Here is a 26979-nt window from a genome sequence, read left to right on the forward strand (position 1 = left end):
CCACACCACCCGGCCCCTCGCCCAGAACCCTCAACTCACCACACCACAAAAACACATCGTAGATCAGAGAACAGCTCAAAGCCAAAGATATTTCCCCGTTTATTTTTTGCCTTTATCCTTTTCTGCTCCGTATTACTATTTACACCTCATTAATCAGGACGAGCCCCATCCCACCCAATGCGAGTAAGAAGACCATGCGTGTGTGTTTTGCAAACCCCCCCCCCCCCCCCCCTCGCTCAGCGAGACCCGCCGTATCATCTAAACGCATGATGTGACCCCCTGTCTATTATCAAGGCAAAGACACATCTCCTAGACGGAAGGACCCGAAGCCACCGTAAACTAATCGAGGCAAAGGGAAAAAAAAAAAAAAAAACGCCCCCTCCTGACGGCTCCCCACCGTAAGACGATAGAGAACGCTGCAGAAGCGGGCTCGTTGACAAAAAAAGTCTGGGTATCAAACTGTGTTTGTACAAATAAAAAAGAAGTCAAGAAAACAAAACAAAAGATGATGTGTGCCAAAAACCAACACCCAAAAGACGCCCGCCCACCCAAACTCAAACTCCTAGAGTCCAATGTGGTCATATCGTCGTGGGCTCGGCTCTGCGCGCGCGTGAACCGCTTCATGTTTTCCCCGCCAAACACCTCCGTCTTCGTTCTCCGTAGCATAGTGTATGCATCAAGTCCATCTAAGTCCTGATCGGCGTGTCTCGTTCGACGTCGAATTCAATTTCTCCCTCATCCAGTTCTCCCCTCGCGGCTCTGCGAGCCAAATCTCTCTCTCCGTAAATTTCAGTCTTGCGCGCTTCCGCCTGTTGCAAGCAGTCGACATATGTCCTGAACTTGACAATCTCCCGGAGAAGATAGGCACTTTTGCGCTCCCAGTTTGCCATGGCGCGAACGGCGTTGTTGCCGCGGGGTGTAAAGGCGAGCAGCATCGGGCTGCGAAGCTGGTTGTGCGTCTGAAGTTCGTCTTCGATGCCCTTGACATAGGCAAGAAGACTTTCGAGCTGCTCTTCTTCGGGCAGGTTGCTGGGCCGCATGCTCTGCGTCGGAGGTGCCCATTCAGCAACATGAATCCTGTCACCAGGCAATTTGTTACCACGGCTGGCTGAGCTGTAAGGGCCTCCGGAACCGTGGTCCAATGAAGCAGCTGAGCGGAAGCTCGACATGCTAGGTCGAGGGTTTCCGGCAGCACTGCTTCCTGGACGTGAGTTAGAACGCTGGCGCCCAGTCGCCGGTCCCACGGTTTGTTCGTTGATAGCCGTTACAAGTGCGTTGTTAATAATGGCGTCACTCCACCCGTACTCGATGTTGCTGATGCCGCCGACCAGAGGATGGGTGCTCAAGCGCGCACTCCAGTAGTTTGCCGTGGTGACGAATTCCTTGCTAATCTCGGGGGTTCCGACTTGGAACAGGTGAACTGCACCCGTGGGTAAGCTGAGGGCCCAGACGTGAGGGCGAGCTCTCGAGTAACCAGGCGGTGGCAGTGTAGATGCTAGAGTCTGTCGCAGGCTGAAGGTGCCCAGGTTAGTAGCATTTTCCTGCCAGTTGCCGCCTCCCACAATGGCCGGACCCTTGGTTGCGTTGCGACCGCGGCCCTTGCGTCCCGTCTTGTTAGTGCCAAAGGAAAAGATACTCATTTGGCCTCTTTGGATGACGGCAAAGACCTCGTTCCAGTGACGGTCCTTGGCTTTCTTCTCAATACCATCAAGGTGGTGCTTGTGAATTACCATACCTTCCTTTACCCAAGGAGGTCCGGCGAGCTCTAGGGATTCGTCTTCGAGTAATTGGGCGGGTTTGAATTCGTCGCTCATGATGGACGGCTCCTTCCCGAGACCGGATTCATCATCACGGATGACGGCCTGGCTAAGGGCGTTGGCAAATCCGATGGACTGTTGATAGTCGCCTCCACGGAATGACGAGCTGAGCGAATCCACAGACATCGATGTTTGCGTTCGGCCCAGCGAGAGCTTACTCCACGTTGCCGACGATATTGTAGGGCTCCAAATTGAATTTCCGTCCTCGAAGCTCGTTCGCGACGAAGAGAAGCCCGGATTGCCCATACGAGGTCGTGACCTGCTCTTCGAATTCCATCTGGAAGAATTGGCACGGCCATTTTCAGCTATGCGCCCACGCATAGATGCCTGACTCTCAGACGGGGCCTTACTCAGAACGCTAGGCGTTCGCTTCAGCATACCAATGACAGAGAGGCCGCTCTGGGTGTTGGGCGCCAGGTTCTTGGACGGATCGGCGCCGAAGAGGGGCAATCGTTCGTCGCGGATCGAGGCGTAAATGTCCTTGAGGACGACTTCGACCTGGCTTTCCCAGGATCGCATCGAACCGTCAAACGGCGACTTGACCAAAGGCCCGCATTCGTCGTGGCAGTGGTCTCCGGACCCGTCTCCCTCGTTTCTCGGCGGCGGTCGGAACGATAGTCGGCGCGAAACGAAACGCTCTTCGATCGACGGTCTGGAATCGTCGCCTCCAAGAGCGCTATTGGATTTACCCGGTAGAATAGTCGGCCGTTCAAATGCATCAGGGGCCGCTTCAATCACCGCCTGAGTGATTGTAGTCATGGTATTCTTGACGAACTGACTCCGCGTCATCTTGTGCTCGATGTCAGCCAGGTGCAAATCAGTGTTGAGCAGCATGATTGAGTAGCAGATTGTGTGAATGACGTCTGTAACATGTTAGCTTGGGCTCTTTTCAGTTGGGGGTGACGGTGGCAACATACCGGAAGCCTTGAATCCATGGTTGGTGTTGCAATCACACCAACGCTTGGAAAAGGCAACCAAGATACGGTCAACCTGCTGTGTCTCTGCCCTGAAGACGAGGCGCTCGCAGATCAAGCGGAGACTCTGCAAAATGCTCTTGTCGGCAAAGTCATACAGATCCATGTAAGCTTGCAAGGTCCTCTGCCGGACGGGACCTTCTTCGCCCATCCATGCAGCGGCTTTCTCCTTCTGGATGAAGTCCTCGTTACCATCAAAGATCTTTTGGGCCTTTTGGCGATCGTCTTCCGTTGGATCTCCAACGACGAAGTCGGGCTCGTCCAGAGGCTTGGTGCTCATGGCCTCAAATGTGCCGAGGACCTTGGGGCTGTTCTCTGTGGTTTCGACTCGGACGCTGGGGGTGCCGCTCATTGCAGACTTGTACTCGGTGGTGGTCGACCCTGACGCTCGGCTGGCAGACCTAGTACCCTCCATTGGCAAGATTAGTGTTGATTTATTGCCTTCATCATCCGAATCTGCTGGAGCGACTGCGAGTCTGTTGTTCTTCCTGCCTCTGATGGTATCATCCTTTCGGTCTGAAGCCGCCTTCCGTGACGGTGACGGTTCTTTGCTCGTCTTGCCAGATCTGTGGCTCCTATCTTTCCTTGTCTTGCCTCGCTTCGACTCGGTGTCTGCCTCATTGTCACTGCCATCAATATCGAGGAAGGAATTGTTTCGCTTTTCAGACGATATGGGAGGCTCTGGGGGCGGTCTAGTGGGCGTGTCGGTTCGGCGTTCATGCTCTGGGTGATAATCATCGTCATCACCACGAGATCCTGGGCGGACCTCTCTTATCCGTGCATTGGGACTCGGGTCGTACTCGGGGGAGAAGGATCGCGGTTGTTCGTCGGCTCTCTCACCGTTCGAAACTGGAGCGGGATCGGAGGCCATTTCGGAGTAGGTAGGTTGCACGGGAGCAGATTGGGGTGTCAAGGGCGTATTTGGCGTCACCGGGCTGCCTTTAAGGTATGGGTTCATAACCCTACGAAGACTGCTGATTGGGCTGGGCTCTGGTTTCGCAGAAAGCTTGTCCTTGGAAATGGGCAATTGGATCGGGGCCACCAAGGGGGGCATTGGAGGCTCGAGAGTGACAGTAGCTGGCACAGGAGGGACCTCATCGGCGGACACAGACTTCTTTCTGCGACGAAAGAAGGAGCTCGGTTTCTTTTGCAGCACGTGATGATGAGAATGGGATGAAGATGTATCCCTCGAGGGCGGGGCGGGGGCGGATGGCTTCATCTGGTTGGCAACGTGTAGGGAACGGTTCCCGGACCTCTGATCAACAGAATCCACAGATGTTGACGACGTTATGCCTGTGGAATTTTGCGTCTCGGGCGGGTTGTTGGAGGCATTGCTTCTAGACGAGCCGAAGACTCGCCTGAAAAACCCCGGTTTTTCTTTTGTTTGCTGCGACGGTGCTTGTGTCGGAATCGGAGCTGCGTGCACGGGCTCTTTTGTCTTGCCGTAGCCCACGTGTGGCGCGGGTGCCGACGACTCAGACTCGAATGCCGTGACGGGTGCGGTTGCTGGCGACGATATTGGCGCAGCTGAAGGCATTGGGGGCACTTCCTCTCGTGGAGTGCTGGACGACTTGTTGTTGTCTGCTCTGCGGGATGTTGATGTGCTTTTAGCGGACCGACTCGACCGTTTGCGTTCGAGGACAATGGGCGGCGGTTCGGCTGGCTCCACAGCCACAGTCGACGGTGCATGTGCGGCTGCGGGCGTGGATGCGGCCATTGGCGGTTGTGGGATGGTCGCGGCAGGGGGGGTCATGGGCGGCATCATGCGTCGGGGTCCGCCAGGCACCGTAGGCGTCGGCGCGGCATCGTAGTCGTCGGTAAAAAAGGTGTTGGAGAACTCAATGTGCCATGGAGCTCCTCCGTTTGCTTGAGCTTGATGTTGTGTGGCCTGCAAGGCCGGTGGGCGTTGACCATAGTCGAAGCTCGAGGATCTGCCACCGAAGCCGGAAGCCCACCGCGTGCTACTGAGAACTTGGGCATAGCCGGCATCAATGCTGTTGGAGCTACTACTCTTTGTGCTCCCCTTACCACCTCGAGAGTGCATGTGGCGCTGCGAGTTGGCAGTACTTCGCAGCGGCTCGCGCATACTGCTGATGCGATGCAGACCAGGTTGGAAGTTGGAACTACTGTTGCTTCTCCTACCCCGTGAGGATATCCTGCTCGCATCGTCGGCGTCAAAGTCGGAGCTGTAGGAGTATGTGTGACCGGGGCGGCCGCCTCGCACTGATCGAGAGAAACCGTCTCCTCCGTCGGTATCGTACTGGTACTGCTGCGAAGGCTCGTGCATATTTGGCGGGCTACTGCCAAAGGGCCCACCGACTGGACCACCCATGGAGAACTGGTCGAGAGACATGAGCATGTTGGCCATGAGAGAGTCGCGCGTAACGTTTCGCGGGGACAGGGAAAGATCGTGGGAATCGCGGGGGCGAGATTGGTCGGGATTATCGTTTTCTTTATTCGAGGACATGTCGAAGCTGTCGGGCGAATCAGGAGTGTCTACCAGGAAAGAGTCGTCGGCATGGCGAGAAAGAGCAGGGCCTCGTAGTGCCCGAGAACTGTTGGATTTGCCTTTGGCAACGGACGAGGACGAAGTAGGCGGCGGCGGCGGCCTGTTCCTGTTGCTCGGTGGTGGTGTTTGAGGAACTGGAGGCGCAGCTGTAGGTTCTCCTCGTGACGCGACAGCGGGCCTGTTCGCGTGGGCGGCGGGTGGAGGTGAGGTGTTGATGTTGAGGTCGGGACGGCGACGACTGGAACGTCTCGGGATGTCGGCGTACATGGTGAAGGAGGGGGGGACGGAAGGGTATCGTGGGGGTCGAAAAGGGTTTTCAAGTCATTTCCAGATCCAATCCGACAAGCGCAAGCGCAAGGCGCATATGCAGTAAGGTGCCGTAGTAGTCGCCAGTAGTAGCAGCAAGCAGGCCGGCGCCAAATAGATGCCAAGGTGCGGCCGCTTGAACAAGAGTTGGGACGCGCCCCAATATTGATTGACCAACGCGGTAGATCCAATGCGACACCAGGAGTCAAGGGATCCAATCCGACGGCGGTGGCAGCAGCGCCGTAAGTCAGTCGACGTCGGCCGGCGGGCTCACAGGAATCAGAGCCTGGAGGGGGCCTTGAAGCTTGAACAGGCAGACTGACGGTCAAAGTGGGCTTTCTCAGGCGTCGCAATGTCCACAAAGCCGGGTTCGAAGTTCGGTGTCGGGGTCGGCTTTGTCTCCCGGGTGAACGAGTCCCAAGCGAGTAATGAGTGACCGAAATCAAGACTCGAGCGAGTCCCCTTTTGGACCCTTCTTTGGGTCTTTTTGGGGGGTGGTGTCAGGTGTTAGCGGACGACGTTGCAGCAATGTTTCTTTTCTGAACTGGGCTGCTGTTCAGGTTGCTTTTTTCTCTGGTGGTGCTTTTGCCGTTTTCCCCCGTTTGGCATGGGCGGATGGGCGGGCAGTCAAGGGCCAAGAGTGCCACGAGGAGCGGGAAAATGTGCGCGGGAAGGTTTGATTATGTATTAGTATCCGTCGTCGGTAGCGTGTATTCGTACGAGTAGTGGTAGTATTGGGACCGGGTATAGAGTAGGCGAATTGTTGGTGGGTAAGTGACGGGCCTTGAAAGTTGGTACGATGCTTCGAAAGAGGCGATGGATGCTACCCTCAATCTTCCCCTGACCTAGGACTTGCTAGGCTCCGGATGGATGGTGGTGATCGGCCGTCGTAGGGGCGAGAGGGGTGGAGGGCGAGGGCGAGGACGAGGACGAGGGTGTGGTGTCGTGGGTGTGTGAAGTGTGTCTGTGGTGGTGGTGGTTCACTTGTGTCTTGTGTCTTGTGCTAGCGAAGAGAAAACGGCGACGGTGCGACTACTAGACTACGCAGTAGTAGTACGTTGGTATCCGTAGATGCGCGCAGTACGGAGTACAGATCGAGGTTGTGTTGGCAGTGGGCGAGCCAAGGGTTAAGAGGTATTATTAGTTCGAATTGGATTGTCAGAGTATGGTCTGCGTGGTAGACATGTATATAGCTGGAAGTATCTGTATGCGGAGACTGGAGTGTACCGAGTGGAAGTGGTATGCGAAGCGTAGTGGACGGAGTAGTGGACGGAGGAGTATGCGTATGGCAACTTGGCAAGGTTGAATGGGTCGCGGTAAGGGACGGTAGATGCAGGTGTGCATTCGTCACAGTTCGGATGTTTTGCGGTGCCAGGGCACTAAGGGGGTAGTGGTAGTGGTCGGTTGCTTGGTTGCTTGAAGCACAAGCAGTTAGAGAAGGGAGACGGCGAGACGGGTGGATGGATGGATGGATTGTTGGCTTTTGGCCTACTTACGGAGAAAGGCAAGGTATCTGTAAGGTTTGTTGGTAATAAGGTATTATTGATGAGCATCAAGCCACCTATGAAACACACGTGGGAAAAGTGCAAAGAAGGAAAAGAGGCAGAAGGGAAGAGGAGGATTGGAGACAAGCAATCCGTAATACCTACGGATAGGTAAGGTAGGGTACCTGCAAACACCAGGCCCAAGTCGAGGTAATTGAGGTACCACCAGGAAGGTAGGGTCCAAGCAAGGTATGACATGGAAGCTCGTTGATGGGCAGCCTGGGGGGGAAGGAGGACCGGGCAGGGGTTGGAATATCCATGCTTCAGAGAACAGAGAGATGGGGATCATGGTCCATGGATGAGAATCGGGACTGCTACGGATAGGAACCTAGTCAATAAAACTAGAGAATGAACAGCGGACGATATCTCAGGCAAGTATTACTGTGATCCTCCCGACGGGACATTGGTCTTTTGGACTGGTATCAACCAATGTCTGCAGAATTCTGCATCAGTATCCGTAGGTACCTTGGTTGGTCAAGTGGTCAAGAAAGGATTGGATCCGTAATCTGTCAGGTAATTAGACGTAGCGGCCTTGTTGCTGCTGGCGGTGCTGCATGTCTTGACTCTTGTGTCTCTGTGCGGACCTGCATATTCGCAGACATTCTAATTACACAGCGCATGCGACACGGCGTGAACCACGGTACACTCAAGATGTAATTGTATGGATACAGGATACAGAGTACTCCGTATGGTTCCTGTGAGAGGATGCAGGTGATACGGGAGTTTGAATGCGCCGGTGTTGGCGTCTTTTCTCGGTCGGTGTTGCGGAGGTACCCTGTCCCTGTCCGAAAAAAGTCGGGCCCAGGCAAGAGAAACACCAGACGAGACGATAACAACAACAACAACAACAACAACAATATCAATATGCAAGCAAGGGAAAGAGCAATAGGGAGCACGGACACCAATATTCCACATCATCATATCCGATACTTGGGGATTACCTTACTTAGGTACGAGGTATTAAGGTAATAAGAAGGACGACGGCGATGATGACTGCAATCGTCAACGGCATCAATATCCGTCTGACTTTGCCTTAGTCTCATCGGACCTCATGGAGTACCTTTGCGGTATATGGAAGCAAGTATTAGTTGTTGCCCCGTCTGGATGAAGAAGCACCTACCTTACTTTTGTTACCTACCGTAGATAGGAGGGAGGCCCATAAGGTACCTTAGATAAAGAAACATCCAAGAGATCCAGAAATACCAGAGGAAACACCAGACGAATGGTCCTTCCGTCCAGGTTTTTTCAAAGTATCCCATGTTCCTCCGCACCTGCCATGCCCACCAGTGCCTTCTTTCCTCCACTGTCGTAAATTTCGAGCTGCACTTGCCTCATTCACAACATATCAGGTACGTATCCACAGCCAGAGGAAACGAGGAAAGAATCAACGCATTGATACTGCGTAGACAGTCCACAGAAAAAAGTTGAGAAATGTCACGGGCCTTGCGACATGTGGTCACTGCCCTCAAGACGTACCTTCCATGTCATTTCTCGCCGTTGCCCTTGGCTGCTGCTGGGGAATATGAGGTGAGGAAAGCACACACCTACGGATACCTACCCAAAATGACCCAAATCGGTAAAGAGCCCTCTGCAAATGCAGGGTTTCTCCTTTTCACTGCTTTTGCATTTTCCTTTACTGCGTAGTGCGAACGGTGTACCCCCCAGACGTGCCCCGTAAGTCGTGAACCCCCCTCCTTTCTTCTTTTGTTTTTGGTAGTGTTGTTTTATTGCTTTCTTCTCCATATTCTGTCAGTCCGAGTCTGTTCTGATCCTCCAAGCTTACAAAGTACGTCTCTTGCGATCAAGGTACGAATACTCACCTTGTTCATCATGACCGCCCGCCCGCGAGGAACAAAGAAGTAGCCGCTTCATCTCAATCTTTACTCTCTCCCGTCTGCAGAGCACGTCCGTCCTGTTCTCTCTCCTGGCGCCCTCAATTCCACCAATCATTGCAATGCTCATTTCCAAAACCACATTGGGCTTTTTCAAAAGGCAATCGTTTCGCGCCATGGACGATGGAAACCGAGCCAGAAGAGCAATGCAACAGAAACAATCTGCCACAACCATCATCGACATGAACCAGCCGTTGAACCCTCAGACTGGGGGCCCACGCCACGGTACCAAGTACACTACGTGACCACCTAGCATACAACGCCGTCGTGGCACCCCAAAACACGGCCGGCCTGCGAGACACGAGACGCCACAAGCGCCAGACACCCACGACACCTTGACACCGCGACCGACGGCAGGCTTGCCGCCTTTGACTAGCCTCCTTTTCTGACGGGGCCACACCCTGCACTGTCCTCTCCAATCCTTCGTTGCCTTCTTCCACCACGCCGACCAGAACTGTCCAGAAAAAAGGGACAAGAGGAGACAGGGCTGCAGGGGTAATGCAAGATGCAGCCATCCCACCACTGCTCTTGTCCCAAAGGAGAAGCCAATCCCAAGGGGATCCCAGACACCACCGTCGGGGTTCGTGAACCCATCGCCAGGGGCTGATGGCTTGCTAGTTTGCTCAACCATACGGAGTACCTAGTGTAGATGGGGGGGGGCAAGACACGGCACAGCGTCCGCCCTCTTCCACTTCGCTGGCTGGCTGCCCGCTGGCATTGCTGATGGCGGATGCTCATTACCGATACCACTTCGACTTGTTGCGGGACTGACAATGTTTGTCTGTCAAAACGAACATCAACGGATACCACCACCTGGGTCTCTGCCAATTCGTCCTTGTCGGGGCCGCCCCTTGACGACAATCCCACCTCACGATGCGGATACTTTTGACACCTCCGCCTTCCGAGGAGCATGAGTCTTGACCATCCTAGCCGTACATCTGGAACCGGAGTCTAGCAGTGACCAGCGAAAGCTGGATCAACTAGGTACCTATTCGTGTACCGACGGCGCACACACATTTCAACATCAGAACCAGATTGCGATCGCAACTCTTGCCATTACAAAGACGACTCCTCCGTACCTATCCAGTAATCTGCAAGCTTCCCTTCCGCAACAGAACATGGCATATCCCATTCGCCGGATCGTCTTATCATGGCTATTAATGTCGCGAGCTTGACATTTGCCTTTCTTCCCGTCCACGCATCCGCTGCCTCGGCCTCCCTCGATCCAATCGCGTCCATTCACACTCTGCGAACACGCCCAGTCATTTGCGCCCACTTGGAAGCACATGCAGACAGACACCCATGGACTTCCCCTGAATTGATGCAGACACCAACTTTTAGCATCCAGGGGCCCGTGCCAAACGCAGGATTGCGCCACCTTTTCCGCCACCCCGTGCTCGTCGCTTATTCGCCTGCCTCAACACCCTCCTGTCAGTGGTCACCATCACTAAAACCTCTGCCCTCCGGCCCTCCTCTCACACCTAACGGGCTGCTAGCGGAGCGTACAGGACGACGGGATGAAACAGAGTCTATGTGTCTAGGCCTCGCGGGCCTACTATGCGAGGGACCTTCGAAGACCACGAGGCCTGTGACAGACGGTACCCCTCGCTACCAAGTTATCAACGGTGTTTGCGACCTTCTTTGGGAAAGATGTTCATGTTAGAATCATGATTCCAGGAGCCCCAAGCATACAGGACCCTCATTCTACACTCGAGCAATGCGACATATGACGGCGACAAAATTGTCTGCGAATATTGCCGTTCCTCTCCAAACATTCAAATAGGAGACCAGATTCTCGTTCATCTTGGAGATCTGCTTGGCCCCCAAATGCCGACGTCTTATTAACGAGGGTGGTTAATTGTCCGTCACTGGACCTGCAGGTCTGTGACACCACCCCCTTTGACGGCGGAGTCGAGGCCGACGCGTTGCTGACGACCTGGCTCAGTAATGAAGACGGCCTATCCTCTTGCGCTCTACCAATCGCCTCGCTCGAGAGCCATTGTAAATCCAGAAACTTTTGCACTACTCTAGACGCTGCAACACACCGCCTTCGTACGGGCGTCGATGGTTTACAAAGCAAGCAGGCAAGGAGTTCGACGGGAGAAGGTGTCCCGGCCACCAACCACCACCACCACCACCACCAATCCACCACACTACACCACAAGCAGCATCTCCCCGCGTGATCGCCAGGCAGTTCCAATGACATTCCAACGGCCTTGCTTCCAATCTGTACTCCGTACGAATACCTGCCTACCTACATCTGCGGAACACGACCTTCTCCCTGCTTCACTGACCAACAGTTCCCTCTTCGAATAAGGGCGGGCTCGGCCCCCATTCCCACTCGCATCCAAGCCCGCCTTTTAGCGACTCAATCTCCAACACTGGCGGCCCCCATCCTGATTGATGTTCGCGCTAAACTGACAAAACCTAAAACACACCGACAGACCTTCCATGTCATCAGTTTCCTTGCCATCGTTCCAGTCGGCGTTCGTCAACTAGACCCTCACGACCCTTCTTCACCTCCGACGTCAAGTCAACATGTCAAAGCGCAACCCGTTCGCACTCCGCTGCCTGCCTGCATGACGAACATTCTTCGGCGGCTCGCTTAAACGCCTCCAGCTTTTGCCCCTTCGCCGCGAATCGGCATTGCGACGGTGCGTGGGTTCCTCCAAGGGCCCCCTTCTTGGCGTGTCAACCCTTCGTGTCGAAGCACGAAGATTTCTTCCAGTCAGCCAATCTCATCCAGCCACTTGGGGTTACACGGTGTCCAGAAGCTGACTACCTATGGCGCGTGGCTTCGTGGGGACTAGAGCAGATTGCTGACAGCTTGGGTCAATCTACGAAAACGTTTGTTCCCATCTTGCAGCTCTGGGATCAGGATCCTCTCAAAGATGAGCTGGCTCCGTCGATCAGTAGATCACCAACCCCCCTCCACAATCGGCCGACAAGTCGAATCTCGCATTGCGTGTGAAGCGAGCTGCAACTCTCCAGATCATCTCGGCGAGCCATCTCTCCGTGTCCCACGAAACAACGTCGACTGCTGTCAGCGCCGTCTATTCGGTTCCTGCACGTCCGCGGCGGCCCCTCCACTGCAAGGACCATCCCAAGTTCGGTCCCAAGTCGGCGACATGACTTAATCACCTTCCATCTCTGCGCAATGCGCAGGTCGTATCTACGGTCCGTCGTTGCATTGTTGGTTGCCAAACCCGCAGGTACATTCCGTGTTGGTCTTTGTAGTCAGTATCCTAGGTCGCTTCATGTCACTGTCATTCTAGCGAATTATTGTTTCAGCAGTGAAAGCATGTTTCCTCTTTGCCTAATCATTCTCCCCGTCTTCTTCTTTACTTCCTAATGTCATAAGTTCCCGGGACATCTCGTCCCTAATGCGAGTATACACGAGCAATATGAGCATCGCCGGCTCGTGAATCTAGACCTTGGCCGTGTCTGGCTCGCGGCTACGAACCTCACGTTGGATGACATCCCACCGATGTGTCAATGCATACGGACACGACGGAACTTTGTGTCGCAACGCAAGCGAGTGGTTGGATTGTCACAATGTTACTCTACTGCTCTGGATTATCAAGATCGGCAGCGTCGTGACAGAAGCATCTGCTTGGCCAGGCGCTCAGGCTTCGTCTCAAAGTCTTTTATTCCCGTTCTCGAGACGACGGTTGTTTTGTGGATAGGTGAATACTCCGGTGACTCTCCAGATGAATGTTGAGCCAGCATAGCATGTCTGTGGTTATTGGATGGAGTCACGGGACAATGGGCACTGACGATAGCATCCGCGTAGTTGTCTCTGGCGACAGACCCAAGCGTGTTGATGTGTGTCTAGATAGTGAACTTGAGTTGAGGGTGCCCTTCACTCTATCTCAGCGTGTAGTCCAGATCACATTTTCCAGCCTGTTATCAAATTATTGCCAAGCTGGTAGCTGACAAGTCTCTCACCCCTTCCACCACTACTTCTTGTAATACTGTGTCATATCATGAGCCAGCCCCAACACACCCTATACGAATTCTCATATCAGATCATCACTTCGCAAAAGCTAGCCGAGAAGGAACAGGGTAGGCAAAAAGCCACATACCAGCTGAAACGCGACGGCAGCCTCGTCAGTCTTATCCGCCTCGCGCATGGCTACGATCCCCGGGTCGTTGGCCTCGACCTCGTCCGGGTCCGACGCCATTCTCTTGAGGTTTGCCTCGGAGATCGGGTTCGTGAACTGGTTGTACTTTTCTCGTCGGTAGTGGTCGTACTTGTCGAGGATGTCGTCGTCGGCTCGGCCGTCGTGGATGCCTGCTAGGCAGTCGAAGAGGTCGCCGACGTCGACGAGACCACCTGTGAGGCCCATGCCGCCGCTGTGGAGGCCAAAGGTTATAGGTTTGACACGAGGCAGAATTCTCTCTCCGCCTCTCTCTTTCTCTTCTACATCGGTTATAGTCACAAGAGCACTTACAACGGGTTACACAAGTGCGCAGCGTCCCCAGCCAAGATGAACCTACCCACGCGCATCCGCGGCGCGAGACGCTGGTGTACCTTGTACGGACTAAGGTTGACAATTCGGTAGTCGTCCGGCTTCGGGTTCCCAGGAAGCATGGTCTCGTATTTTGCGGGCTGGCGGCGGCGGTACTCGTCGTGGCTGAGGCCGGGGACCTCGCCGTAGCTGACGCGCCAGAGGCCGTCGTCTTGGATTTTGGCGGCCATGAAGTAGTCTGTTGGGTAGATGACAAAGTTGGAGTCTACTCAGCCGTATTTTTCAAAGTCGTAGTAGACCTTTGTCCTCTAGTTAGCATCCTTCTCGGTGTTTTGGCTGTCTCGCCTATCTCTCTTTGACTGTTGAAATATCGCAAAAGGGAAGAAGAGGGGGGACTTTCCACTCACGTTTGTAGCAATGATTTGCAAATCCCACGTATACCCAGGAAACTCATCCCCAAACAACTCTCTCCGGATAATACTATTCGCGCCATCACATCCAACAACATAATCAGCCTACAACTCCTCCACCCCGTCCTCCGTCCTCATCTTCACAACCGCCTTTTTCCCCTTTCTCGCGAATACCCTCAACCTCACGCCCCCACCTCACCTCCGCCCCCGGCTCCCGCTCCAAGTCCTCCAGCGCAAGCTTACACAGCTGATTCAGCGGCAGACAAGAAATCCGGTCCGGGTTGTCCGTCCCGAGCCTACTGTTTTCAATCTTTGCGAGGACGGTGCCGTCTGGTTTCCGCCAGCGGGCGCCGCCTACTTCGATGCCGTGCTGTCGGACGCGGGAGAGGAGACCGGCGCGGGCGAGGACGTGGTTGGCGGGGGGCCGTAGTGGGTTGCGCGCGGGAGGGGGCAGAGGGAGGTTGATTTGTCGAGGGTGAGGACGGGGATTGAGTGTTTGGCGAGGAGGAGGGAGAGGAGGAGGCCTGTTGGGCCTGTGCCTATTACTATTACCTGGGTAGGTGTTAGTTTCGGTCTGAGGTTGGGAGAGGAGGTGATGGTTGGAGGATTACCTTTCCAATGCCATGGTGGTTTTGAGATGCCATTTTGATGAGGTGGGTTGTGGAGGAGATGCCTAGCGGGTGTTTGTTTGTTCTTTGGAAGGGCTTCTTTGGGAGAAGTGAGATATAGGACTGCTGTGCGCGTGCCTTGGTTGCTGATACTACTTACTTATGAATCAGATCTATGAGGATGGATTTTATCTCTTGGGGTTATTCGAGTTTCCTGCTATCAACCCTCCATAACACCAAGATAGCCGGGTGGAGATAACTTCGTACCCGATGTCAACCCCCTGCTTCTCAACGTCGTCGGGAGTACGGCAAAAAAGAGGTTGTGTGGGATGCTCACGGACGTGTGACTTTGTGGGGTAACCAAGTGGGATGATATTCGGGGGAGGGGTCGTGTGGTGGATCGAAGGTCTGGGGAGAATCGTGATGAATAATGATTGAGCTTTCTTGGGCATGAGATTACATCTTGTGTTCCATCATTCGAATATGCGAGATGCCTGCCAAGTTACTCCCCACATACCCTGTCCGGAACTGCGGGAGGACATTCCCATCCCAGGCTTTCAAAGCCATTGCTAGGGACATCATGACATGTTCGGTTCCGAGAGGATCTTGATATCAAAGCCCACGGTATGTTCTGACTGCTCTTCATCTGCTTCCCAAGCAAGACCTTAATCCAACGTTGATCTCCATCTCTACCTCGTCCAGTCTACCTAATCCAATCCAACCACAACAATGGACTTCTCCAAGATAGACCTCTCCCACTCACCCCTAAAAGACCTAACAACATCCAACATCACACAAAACGTCCACGCCATCAACGCCAAATGCGCCAACACCCGCACCCGCCACCTCCTCCAACACGCCGGCGTGGTGTAGTGGCATACACCTGGCAAGGCCTCTGGAGCCCAGAGGTCGCTGGTTCGATTCCAGCCGCCGGCAACTGCTTTAACTACCTGTGGGAAGGGTAGGGCAGAGCCCAACGCGGGGCCTAGGACCCTTTCCGGGCCCTCGCCAGGGTTTTCTCATATCCACACCCTCCGACCAAGAAAAAGTGGATATGCGGCGAGTACACGTCGTCAACCTAGTACTGGGGCAGGAATGGTCTTGTACAAATCAGAACATGTACGAGGGGCCTGTTTCGGCAGGCCGCCCTCTCCAGACATATCCGGCCTTAAAGCCGCAAAATTCAAGAATGGAACTGGGGCACCAGCGGGAACCAGGGACAGATAGAACGCATAGTAGCCATAAGGCACGATTTGGAGGACGATTTGAACTGTATCTAGCAATAGTTATAGGGCAACGGCTCTCCACGCCATATACCCTTCGGGAGGTCGGCCGCAAGGGCGGCTGCGCCCTTGCCGCCACGGCGTTAAATATAACACACACACACACAAAGGCTTTCTTTGGAAGCCCAGTCGATTCGCTGGATCACCCGAAGCCGCACGGCACCGGAGCGACGGAGGGGACTGTGCTGGGCCCGTTTCACACGCATGAGGCCAGGGACGTTCCACATGGGGAGATGATTTCGAGGGATGGGGAGGGGGAGCCGATGCTTGTTGTGGGTACGGTTAAGAATACGCGAGGGGAGGCGATTTCTGGGTGCAAGGTTTATGTGTGGGAGACGGATTCGAAGGGGTTTTATGATGTTCAGTATGAAGGGTACGAAAATCCTGATGGACGGGCGGTTGTGAGGAGCGATGAGGCGGGAGGGTTTTATTTTCGGGCGATTGTGCCGGTGCCGTATCCTTTTCCGGGGGATGGGCCTGTTGGGAGGTTGTTGACGACGTTGGGGAGGCATCGGTATCGGCCTAGTCATTTTCATTTCATGTTTGATATGCCTGGGTACGATCGTCTCATCACGTAAGTTTTCTTTCTTTTGCGGTCACCAAGTTCACCTCGACTAAGGTACCTTTGGCTGGGGTATTTTTTTTTTCTAACGACGATGCTGGTGGCTTATAGGGCTTTATATCTTCGCGGAGATCCGTTTGAGAGGTCTGATGCGGTTTTTGGAGTCAAGAAATCGCTTATTGTAGACTTAGGGACTGTTTCGGATGTTGATGGGTTGGCTGAGAAGTATGGTGTTGAGCCGTCGACGCGGCTTTTGACGTATGATTTTGTGCTGGTTTCGGAGGAGGAGGTCAAGGCCTTGAGGGAGTCTAAAGCAAGAGAGTAGTTTGTTGAGAGGGGAGGGACACAGATGATGTTGGCAGACGGGGTCTAAACTTGAGGCTATTAGTGTAAGTAGGTCTGGGAACTTATACGCAGGTTACGTTGTGATATTGTAAAGCGAACCCACACTAGTAGAAGTTTCAGAGAGCTTCGGCTTAGGCGAAGCCTTATAGATGACATTTTCCAGAATGCAGGTTCACATTGGCTTGAATTTATCATCGAGGCACTTTGCCATATTCTTTGATTACTTAGAGAGCAGAGCTAGTAGTCTCGAATTTCCATATAACCGCATAAGCGCACATCTCTCAGTGTTGTATCCGCTGATTTAATTTACAACAAAATCTCGTGATAACAGTATTTTGGACGCGATAACATCAATTCTTTTGCAGATGTACACAGTTGAGATCTTCTTGAACGTTTGCCGTCTTCCCTCTAGGCACAGTCAATGACTTGAGACTTCCGGCCCCGGCGGGGCATCATCAGTGACAGCGATACATCGATCCGACGGGCCAAAGTTTCAATGCTGCTGACTTCAGAGACATTGAACAAGAATTCATAACGTAACACACATAGATTTGCAGGGTTATTTGAAATCGTGACCGCAATGTTTCAAAGTCCGTCGTCAAAATCGGGGGCTATCGCCCCCCCCCTTGATGAGAAGGTGGAGTATCATCGCAGGGGTGGAGACATCCCACGTTGCTTAATTGGGATGTATTAGTTGCTGTCTGGACTTCTCAACCCACTATGCCATGCCCAGCAGCAGGAAGTTGATGACTTCATCTTACACCGGCGAGTGGAGAGATCGTTAGTGATCGATTTAGTAAATGGTCAAGCATAAAGCATAGTCGTGCCGATACATTAAGACAAGAACGAAGAAAATCCACGATAGTAAGAGAGTAATTAGCCCAGACTCAAAAGCGTAATCCTTAGCACCAACCAACTACACAACCTTGATGGGACGACGGAAGCGAAAAGCACTTTGTGCCGCTAGCTCCCGCCGTCCCCATAGACCCAAGCGTCAACACCTGGTCCCGCTTCGGCCCAACCTTTGAAGCCTACGAATACTCGGGCTGGATCGACGAGAGCGTCTCCTGGAAGACGGACTGCTACATTGGCGAATGGTCGCCGCTCTTCAAAGCCCGCGTCACAGGTCCGGAGGCGCAAGTCTTTTTCGAATACATCTCGACCAACCGCTGGCCCAACTTCAAGCCCGGACAAGCGAAGCATGCCATCTTCTGCCAGGACAACGGATGTGTCGTCGGCGAAGGTCCGGTTCTGTTGCTTGGAAAGGACGATTTTCTCTTTACGAGCGGTCCCGGGACGGTCTGGCTCGTGTACCAGTTTCAACAGGGGAGAAAGAAGTTTGATGCCACTCTGCAGCTGGTCACTGATGACTGGTTCCTTCTTCAGATTCAAGGTCCTCGAAGCGTTCAGCTTCTGGATGAAGTGACTGACAAGGGCGTCCGGGATATCAAGTTCATGCATTATAAAGAGCTCTCCATCGACGGCAGCAAGTTCCTCTGTCTGAGGCAAGGTGTTTCCGGCGAACTCGGGTTCAAGCTTTGGGGATCGACGAAGGATGCCAAAAAGATATATGGTTCTATCGTGGGTGCCGGAAAGAAGCATAACATCCGCCAACTGGGTGCCCGCGCAAAGATGGTCAATCACGTAAGACATCCTCACTGCTCTCTCCCCAAAAAGAAGCTAACACAAAACCACCAGGTTGAAGCCGCATTTGCAATTCCCGCCGCTGACTTCATCCAGGCCGTACACGCGCCCGCAGATGACAAGGAACTTCTCCAGTTCCGTCAGTTGGCGCGAGACATCGGCTTCGACTTTGACCACTATCTCTCCAAAGCCAGCGGCAGTCACGGCGCAGACCCCGTCTCCTACCACTTCACGCCATACGACCTGAACTGGGGCTGGCTCATCAACTTTGACCACGACTTCATCGGACGCGATGCCCTTCTCAAGCTCAAAGACAGTCCTCCGAACCAGCTGGTGACGCTCGTCTGGAACGAGGAAGACGTGACTGATGTTTTTGCGTCTCTCCTTCGACCGGAGCCCTTTGAGTACATGGAGATACCTCACAGCTTGCTTGGTTATGTGGTCGGTAGTACAGTCCTGCTGGGAGGCAAGACGATTGGGTGCGCTGTTTCTCGGTGCTACAGTTATTGGTTCAAGGAGATGGTATCACTGGGGATTGTTTCCAAAGAACATGCAGCCCCCGGGACGGTCGTAGAGGTGAAGTGGGGATCTGAAGGATCTCCTGTGAAGACCATCAGGGCGGTAAGTACACCAGAGATGTCTTGATCGCTTAAGATCGTGCAACTAATGTGTTATACAGACTGTACAGGCTGCGCCGTATAAAGAGGACAAGAGACGGCACTCCATTCAGAAGTAAGTATTCATATCACAAGGATAAACAGTGGAGCTGGAAAAGAGTGGTAGCATCAAATGTTCGCATACGGCATCTTCAGCTTAGACCTCCTTGGAGAACCTGCTCAATCTTCTCATTGAGACACTTCTACCAATAGATGATTGAGAAATGCAAAGCTATGCCGGCCCATACACAGATTGATCAGGAAAGAGTTGTCAGGACCATTGTTTCAACTCAGATGGCAGTCTCAAGGTTTGCAATGCTAGGCGGCTTTTACGCGCTTTCGCTAGCTTTGTGCCAATGACAGAATTTATCCCCAGAGAAGACCAAAAGTAGCGATGTTTGTATGAATTATCCTATCGAGATACGATGTCAAATATCCCCCTGTCCACACAGTCATCGACTTACATACAAGTAGACAATGTGCATGACTTACTCGGACAATTTACCCCGCGCGCCCTTAGCCTGCAGCGGGCCGCCCGCCGGCCCCGGTTTGTTGAGATCCCAAGGGTCGGACACGGAGGCTTATACAGTCCGTCCTTCGTCACCGGCACTTTGACCATCAAACTCTTTCTCCACGCTTTCTGGTGGTCGACCAAGCCAACGTCATTCGAGAGCCCCCCTCCAGTTCATCAACCACGTCCCTAATTCGGCTGTGGCGTTCACTACGGCTCCTGGGATGTCTGTCATCTCTTTCCGCAAAGAAGCAGGAGTCCAGCACCGATGTCGGATCTGTCCAAAGACGTTCAAGCGAAGCGAGCATCGCAATCGCCATGAGCGAAGCCGTGGGTCAACCGCTCTGTGAACTTGGTGTTGTTGGCTAAAGATACACAGATTCACAAGAGAAGCCGTTTTCATGTCGTATCTGCAGCCGACGCTTCGCTCGCAAGTGAGTTTAGGCAGGTGTTCGAAACAATACTTCACTACTGACGATGTCCGGCCAGTGATCTCGTGACCCGCCATGGAAAGACGTTCCACCGGGACCAGTCGCAATCTGGTGGCTCCTTACCTCAGAGAAGTTGCCCTTACTGAATGCACACGTTGAAGGACCAACGTCTATGGTAACTCTGAACAAAAGCATCCAAACTTCCGAGGGCCGCATGGAAACAACAAATGAATTGACATCTGAAGGCAGCCTACCAACGGTCAATGTCGACAAACCAGCTGTAATAGAAAATACACCCCAATTCGACTACGATCTCATGTCAGAGGTTGAGAATTTCGACTTCAGCGACATTTCGTTAGAGTTCTTTTGCCCATTCCTGGGCAGAACCTTTGATCACTTCGCCTTTCCAGTATCCGAGGATGTTTCCGAGCAACTCCAGCCACCACCATCGGCTTTGCCTCAAAGCAACCCCTCAGGCGACCAAAGCAACTCTTCAAGCAGATATGAAGGGGTTCCGACGCTATCACAAGGGCACACTATATACCAAGGCGCACTTAGGCCGCGACGAAGGTGGTCGCCACGGATACTAAAGTCAACGACGACGAAGAGCCACAAAGTTGTTTTTACAGAAGAGATGAGAGCTCATTGCTTGGCAAATATCCCATGGAGTGCGGATGGACAGCACTTTCGCCAAGATTAATATAGGGGGCCAAAAAAGAAGAGATAATACTTAATTAAGTAGAAGGGTTATAATAGCGAGGAGGATACTGTTACGGCCAGCTAGTCGTAGGGGTAGTTTGCAGAAGTTGAGGCTGCGGAACTGGTAACAGTAATCGTAGTCGGGGATAGCTTCAGGGAAGCTATGTCTGTCAATCGTAAGGGTAGGTAAGGCTTCGGTGATCAATCGTAGTCTTGTCAAGGTAGTAGCTGAAAGCGGATGTTAATCCTGATACGAAGTTAATTGCTGAAGAGCTATGGAAAGTCTGTCCTAGAGTCCGGCTCGAGTCCATCCTATATACAAGTCCTGGTCCTGAACATATCCCTTGTCAATGATCAGTTCCTCTGATCGGGTGAGCGCTCATCGTTCGGCATGAGCGCTCATTGTTCGGCATGAGCGCTCATTACTTGGCATGAGCGCTCATGGCCCCACCATGGCCGCTCATATCTTATCTTATCATCACGTGACTTGTACCATAGTTCTTCCGTTCCGTGAGAGGGTGCCTAGTGTCCCTTATCTCCTGCATATGTGGTGTATTATAACCGCCGCGAGCCTGCGGGGCAGGCCCTGTTCTTGGTCATGCATGTTGGGTTGTAACACTAGGGTCCTAGGGGGGACTGAATAGATTCTTGCTGCGGCTCGAATGCTGAGTTTAGGGTTTTTTTGGATAGCCTTGACTGCTAAGTTCAATTGGGCCTCTTTGCTTTGTGACGACATGATTATTTGTGGCGTGATACGCATTAGAAGTGAGGAGGAAGGATGAACGCGGTTGGGTGGGCAGCTCGCTTGTCTGGGCAGCTCGCTTATCAAGTACGTTATATATCCGGTACTTCGCGATTGTATTTTATACGAGGGAAAACTAAGCGTAATATATATCTAGATCTTTATAAAGGACTCTCTAATAGTCGATTTTTTAATTAAAATACGTCTAGAGCTCAGGTTATCGTTATATAAAATTTAAGGCCTAGTTTATTCCGACGCATCGTGCGCCGCGGTCGCGAAGTAATCGATCGGCCATTTCTCGAACAGCGCTTAGGCGAGGCGAAAACGCTTGTGAATCCAGGTTAATAATATATCGCATAATAGTCTCCTCTTTATACAAGGTTAAATTTTGGTTATGAGGTCGTGTATCGTATCTAGTAAGTTAGCTAGCTTGTCGTCGTTGAAGAATTGTGCGAGATATATTATAGGTTAATATAGCTTTTCGTATGCTTAATTTTAGATTAGATTGGAGCGTATTAAGCGCTAGAACTAAATCGCTTTTATTTGAATATCGCACTATGGTTGTAGGTGGAGAAAAATAAAGGGAGAGGTAGGTTGTACGAAATCAAAGAAAAGTGGCTCACTCGCTTATGAACTACGTTATATGAAGTATAGTAAAAGTGGTTTATATTAACCTAAATAGGATCGAGTAAGGAAAGGTGCTATATAGAAATAAATGAGAGAATCACGTGATAACGTACGTGATGGGCTGATTACAGAGTGCTGATGCTATTCCTATTTCGTGACAGTTTCAAACCCATGGCCTGAGTCACGTCCGTGCTCATGAGAAAGTTTTGTTTGTCATCAACGGAGGCCTGTTGTTCCCGACTTCAATATCGGCGGCATCCCGGTGCCGCGTGGTCCACCCTCGTAGAATGATAGCCAGGGGTCGATATGATCCCCTGCGATGTTGAATACTCGGACAAGGGGGGTTACAAAAAGGAATCGACATCCCATCGGTTCCCGATGCTTGGTCACTACCAGATGAACTGGTCATAGACTCCCTAGAGATCGAGATAAGGAGACAAGGACTCATCTTGGTTCTCATCTTGAGAAGCATGCAGTGCTGAACCTTCCATATGCCGGCCCCTGGTCCGAACTCCGGAGAGTTTTTGGGAAAGTTTTCGGAGAAATCAAGGCCGGCGCGGCGGCGATGACATCCATACACCGCCCAATATCGACCTGAGAGGGGTGTCAGCCAGATTCAGTGATCGGCGTCCACGTTGGGCAATACTCCATGGGTATATATCAAAAGGGGTAAAATAAAATTTGAACTGCTCAAAAACTTAGAAAACATATTAACCCAGAAGCCCCCAGTCTCCAGACTCAACTCCATTAAGGATATGGAGCAGCGTTGATCGTCACCAAACATTTCTTCTTGAGCTTTAGCCATGACTAACTAATAAAAGCATCTCTGTCGCCTGACGACCCTGACACTTTATTCAATTGGGGTTGGAAAGATAGCAGGACGGAGCATGTTCCGTCCTTCAAGACTTCTTTGGCACTTCTCAGGATGATCGTAATTGAAGCAGTGAGGGTCCGGAATGTTCGGTGTACGGATATTGGGGGAACAGATTGAGTTCGTGGAATACAACTACCGCGCCCCTTGAGTTCAAGGGTTCGTGAGCATCATGCAAGAAGCAGCTTCAATCTTTGCTCTCTGCGGCTTCACTCGTTTTGTTCCGTTTCTGCACCACTCGATATCCAACTGACGAGTTGAGCATGCAACTCTGACTTACACTCCTTAATCACATCTGTCACTCTTTTCACTACTCTATCATGTCGTCCAAATGGACTGGGCTCACGGCCCTCTTTGCGGCATCCCACTTTGCCCTGGTCGCTGCAAAGCCCATCACATCCCGCGAAACCTTGAACCCCAAGGTCGAGATCGCCTATGCCAACATCACCGGGCGTGTAAACGGGAACATCAAGGAGTTCTTGGGTACGTTTTCATGAGTCAATAGGGATAACAAAAAAGATTTGCCGAAAGTGGCATTGCTAACTCGCCCAAGGCATCCCTTTCGCCTCAGCTGGCCGCTTCGAGCACTCGCAGCTCTACACCGAGCAGCTAGGTGACTTCGATGCCAGCGACTATGGCCCAATCTGTCCGCAAAAGACAACGGCCTCGATCCTGACCACTGACTCAAACAGCAGTCTGGTCCTGGGCAAACTTGGCACGCAAATCGGTCCCGTCGTGGGCGCCCTCGCCGATACGGTTTTCAACACCATACGCCGAGCCCGCAGCCAAGACTGCCTCCTCATCAATGTCCAGACTCCAGTGGACGTCACCAAGGGTGACAAGCTGCCCGTGGTAATTTGGATCCATGGCGGCGGCTACGAGGTCGGCAGCCCCTTCACCGACACCAGTGAGACGGACGTGATCCGCGGCGAGTTGCTCAACTACAATGTAGGCGGCCTTGTCCGGACCTCGGTCGATCTGGGCCAACCCATCATCGGCGTCTCGGCGAACTACCGTCTCAACGCCTTTGGCTTCTCTGCGTCGCGAGAGATGGAGGAGGCGGGGCTTCTCAACCTCGGCCTCGAGGACCAGCGGGTTGCGATGCAGTGGGTGCAGGAGCACATTGCTGACTTCGGTGGTGACCCTGATCAGGTCGTCATCATGGGCGAGTCAGCTGGTAGCTGGTCCGTTGTGGCGCATCTGCTCTGGGACGAGGGCGAGGGCGCTACCGACTTATTTCGCGGTGCCATGGCCTTGTCAGGAGGTCCGGTCATGGTTGAGAGTGCCGAACGAGCCCAGCCTTTCTTTGATCACATGGTTGAGAGGACTGGGTGTGCGAGTGCATCGGACAAGATTGCTTGCCTGAAGGTTGCTGACTTTGATGATATCATGGCCTCGGTCAACGAGGAGGGAATGCGTAAGTTCACTCTCGGTACACCGTATAACTCGTGTCTTGATCATTTGCTAACAATATGCTTTCCAACTAGTCCTTGGGCCTCGCTCCCTTGCCTCGACATGGACCCTCCGTCCCGACGGGAAGCACCTCAAGGACTCTCCCCACCGCCTCGCCGCAGCCGGCAAGATGGCCTCGGTGCCACTGATCACCGGCGACATGCGCGATGAGGGCACCCTCTTCTCTCTCCTCGCCCAGCTCGAGACCCTCTCAGATGAGGACTTCGCCAACTACTTCCAGACAATTTGGTGGCCCAAGGCATCCGACGCCGACATGGCCGGCCTCATGAAGCTTTACCCTGCAGACATCACCAAGGGCTCCCCCTTTAACACAGGCATTCTCAACGCCGTCACGCCCAACTTCAAGCGCCTGGCCGCTGTGGTGGGCGACTTCAGCTTCCAGGCGCAGCGCCGCAACCTCCTCGCGCACTACAACGTCTCGGATCAAACCGTGTGGAACTACGTCACCGACGTGAGCATCCCGTCGGCGGGTCTGCTGCCGGACCTCGGCGTGTTGACGCATCTGCCCGTGTTGGGTTCATTCCATGCTTTCGACGTGTGGTTTTACATGTTTGCTGGTCTGCCGTATGCTTTGAGCAAGAATACCCAGGCTTACCAGGCCACTGCTATCTCCTTCATCCGCACTCTGGACCCGAACAACCATGGTCTGGACTTTGCTGAGTGGCCGAGGTACTCTGAGGAGGGCTTGGAGACGTACAACTTCAAGGAGAGCGGGCCTGATGTTACCAGGGATGACTGGCGTGTTGAGGCTATGCAGTTCATCAACGACCACCCTGACTCTTTCTTGCTTTAGACTCCCGTCCATCTCTCTGACTACTATCAACTAAGTATCTTGTAAAGATGTATGGGCCCACATACAGTATACTTGCCAAGTATGAAGCCCTTACGAGTTCTTTCGAGACTGAAACTTCATCGTTTTTGTCTCGTACATACTCAAAACAGTAGTTCAGTACGTAGTGTTTATCATAGGGTCGCTAGATAGAAACGTGTGTGAATAATTATCAAGATACTTTATGCCATGGTCCCTCAAGAGTATTGTGAACTTCGATTCTTGAGAATCTCGTCAATTGACAATCCCTCTGAACGGCCGGCAAACATCTTGGCCTTACGTCAACTGAACTAGAGAATACCTTATTTAAACCGCCATTTTATATGGAGTGATAAGAACATTGAAGTGTCTGAAGAACGCCCCCAATCACTACAAGCTGGCGGGAAGATCACACCTACTAATGCAATTTTCTAATGGAACACAGTCAAATTCACAGATGAAATTGGATGTAGCATCCTTGTTTTTCGAGCAGTTCTGAAACTTTAAAATTCCGTTCACAGATGATGCGTCTCTCGTGCAGATTCACCGGTTAACAAGTGAGCTTCGCTGTACTCATCCACTCCGTAGAGCCATGCAAATTCGCGTGATAATACGCATCAATAAGTATCATGAAGCTCCAAGTGTTAGTGCGAAAAGTCTATTGAAAGTCTATTGATTCAGAATTAAAAGTTTAGGCCTCTCTATGTCATCAGTTGTCCACTAGAGAGGTATGGATACACCAGAATGTGAAGTAGATTCTTCATCTTATCCAACTACGCGCGGCACAAACGCCCAACGGAGTCCTCTTCCCACACAAGTCGGGCAGTAGAAGAGCTCGCCAGGGTCGTAGTACTCCTTGATACACTGAAGTCTGTTGTAGTTTGCACCGTAGTAATCGACCTTCCAATCCGGATCAAAGGCGTCGCCCTCGTTCATGTACGATCCCATGTTGGGGGCAAGAGTCTTCATAGCGCCAATCTTGTTGAACGTGACGTCGTCATGGACCTCTTTGAAGCGGGCATCGCTGACGCCAGCACTGAGAATGCACGCGACAGACTGGTGCAGGACGGCCGTACGCCAGGCGGGAAGAACGGCGGAGTACTCCTGAGCAGCATCGGCCCAGACTTGGCCGCCAAAGACGATGGAGATTACATTTGTGACGTACTCACCCGTCTTTCCGGCCAAGGTCTCGACCAGACCACGGACGCTTATGAAGTTACTGACGGCTTCTATGTCGAGGAGGCGGGATCCGGAAGCGGCCATGAGGCCGACGGGGTTGTTATCGGCGCTGACCTTTTCGAAGAAGGTCCAGTAGTCGTCAAAAGCCACATAGCTGGAGTTGACAAAGAGGGTGCCGTTGAACTTTTAAATCTTGTCGAGAAGGCTCTTGCCCGCGGCCTCAGCCTCCGCAGCGGTCTTGTTGAAGACATAGATGGAGTGTTCGTACGTCGTGGTGCAGTTGTTGAAGGAGGCAGACTGTCCGTCAACCTGCCAGTGGCTGTAGCCAGCAAAGCCAGCCTCCACGAGCTCCGGAATAGATGTGTAGAGAGTTGCGAGCGCGTCCAGGAAAGCGGCCTTGGAAGTTCCTGTAGGTGCACCAAACTGCAGGTTTTGAGCAGCCACGGTGACTTGCGGGTACGTCTTGACCATAGTGGACACAACAACACCGTAGGAGCTGGGACCTCCGCCACGAATGGCATAGTACAAATCCTGATGCTGGCAAGCGTTGACAGTGAGGGCGGTGCCGTTAGCGAGGATCAGCTCGGCCTCAAGCACCTGATCGGCGCCGAGACCG

The 26979-nt window shown here is 52.8% G+C and overlaps 7 protein-coding genes and 1 non-coding gene across 8 annotated transcripts; 4 read left to right on the forward strand and 4 right to left on the reverse strand.

Annotated features, from left to right (window-relative positions):
* Positions 1-686: 686 nt before the first annotated feature.
* Positions 687-5567, reverse strand: BDP81DRAFT_459317 (uncharacterized protein; the record flags this gene model as incomplete). The annotated part of the gene is made up of 2 exons (XM_060593523.1): positions 687-2680; positions 2735-5567. The coding sequence occupies 2 exons, from the start codon at positions 5565-5567 to the stop codon at positions 687-689; spliced, it is 4827 nt and encodes a 1608-aa protein (XP_060447229.1).
* Positions 5568-6973: 1406 nt separating this feature from the next.
* Positions 6974-7176, reverse strand: BDP81DRAFT_422347 (uncharacterized protein). The gene has a single exon (XM_060589979.1). It carries the CDS (start codon positions 7157-7159, stop codon positions 6986-6988), a length of 174 nt encoding a protein of 57 aa, XP_060447230.1. The 5' UTR covers positions 7160-7176; the 3' UTR covers positions 6974-6985.
* Positions 7177-13001: 5825 nt separating this feature from the next.
* Positions 13002-15775, reverse strand: BDP81DRAFT_459318 (uncharacterized protein; the record flags this gene model as incomplete). The annotated part of the gene is made up of 8 exons (XM_060593524.1): positions 13002-13049; positions 13128-13398; positions 13497-13779; positions 13918-13994; positions 14034-14074; positions 14106-14223; positions 14334-14476; positions 15737-15775. 8 exons carry the CDS (start codon positions 15773-15775, stop codon positions 13002-13004), a joined length of 1020 nt encoding a protein of 339 aa, XP_060447231.1.
* Positions 15391-15468, forward strand: BDP81DRAFT_t114. Its single transcript has one exon. It is a non-coding gene; the product is annotated as a tRNA-Gln (tRNA).
* Positions 15776-15943: 168 nt separating the features above from the next.
* BDP81DRAFT_301957 (Intradiol ring-cleavage dioxygenase) lies at positions 15944-16702 on the forward strand (the record flags this gene model as incomplete). Its single annotated transcript, XM_060583131.1, has 2 exons — positions 15944-16356; positions 16489-16702. Coding segments are annotated over 2 exons (627 nt in total), but the record flags the coding sequence as incomplete, so codon positions are not given.
* A 745-nt stretch (positions 16703-17447) lies between these two features.
* Positions 17448-19393, forward strand: BDP81DRAFT_469958 (glycine cleavage T protein; the record flags this gene model as incomplete). The annotated part of the gene is made up of 4 exons (XM_060594539.1): positions 17448-17502; positions 17690-18366; positions 18421-18987; positions 19046-19393. The coding sequence occupies 4 exons, from the start codon at positions 17448-17450 to the stop codon at positions 19100-19102; spliced, it is 1356 nt and encodes a 451-aa protein (XP_060447233.1). The 3' UTR covers positions 19103-19393.
* A 3700-nt stretch (positions 19394-23093) lies between these two features.
* On the forward strand, positions 23094-25169 carry BDP81DRAFT_370116 (carotenoid ester lipase; the record flags this gene model as incomplete). The annotated part of the gene is made up of 3 exons (XM_060586603.1): positions 23094-23386; positions 23457-24320; positions 24391-25169. Exons 1-3 carry the CDS (start codon positions 23224-23226, stop codon positions 25167-25169), a joined length of 1806 nt encoding a protein of 601 aa, XP_060447234.1. The 5' UTR covers positions 23094-23223.
* Positions 25170-25915: 746 nt separating this feature from the next.
* BDP81DRAFT_422357 (uncharacterized protein) lies at positions 25916-26595 on the reverse strand. The gene has a single exon (XM_060589980.1). It carries the CDS (start codon positions 26445-26447, stop codon positions 25950-25952), a length of 498 nt encoding a protein of 165 aa, XP_060447235.1. The 5' UTR covers positions 26448-26595; the 3' UTR covers positions 25916-25949.
* Positions 26596-26979: the final 384 nt, after the last annotated feature.

This window comes from Colletotrichum phormii (assembly GCF_030913505.1).
Source record: "Colletotrichum phormii strain CBS 102054 chromosome Unknown BDP81scaffold_6, whole genome shotgun sequence".
Lineage (NCBI taxonomy): Eukaryota > Fungi > Ascomycota > Sordariomycetes > Glomerellales > Glomerellaceae > Colletotrichum > Colletotrichum phormii.

Bases quoted from the DNA above. Each gene is read 5' to 3' on its own strand.
- BDP81DRAFT_422357 (XM_060589980.1), bottom strand. From the start codon at position 26,447: ATGGCCGCTTCCGGATCCCGCCTCCTCGACATAGAAGCCGTCAGTAAC.
- BDP81DRAFT_422347 (XM_060589979.1), bottom strand. From the start codon at position 7,159: ATGCTCATCAATAATACCTTATTACCAACAAACCTTACAGATACCTTG.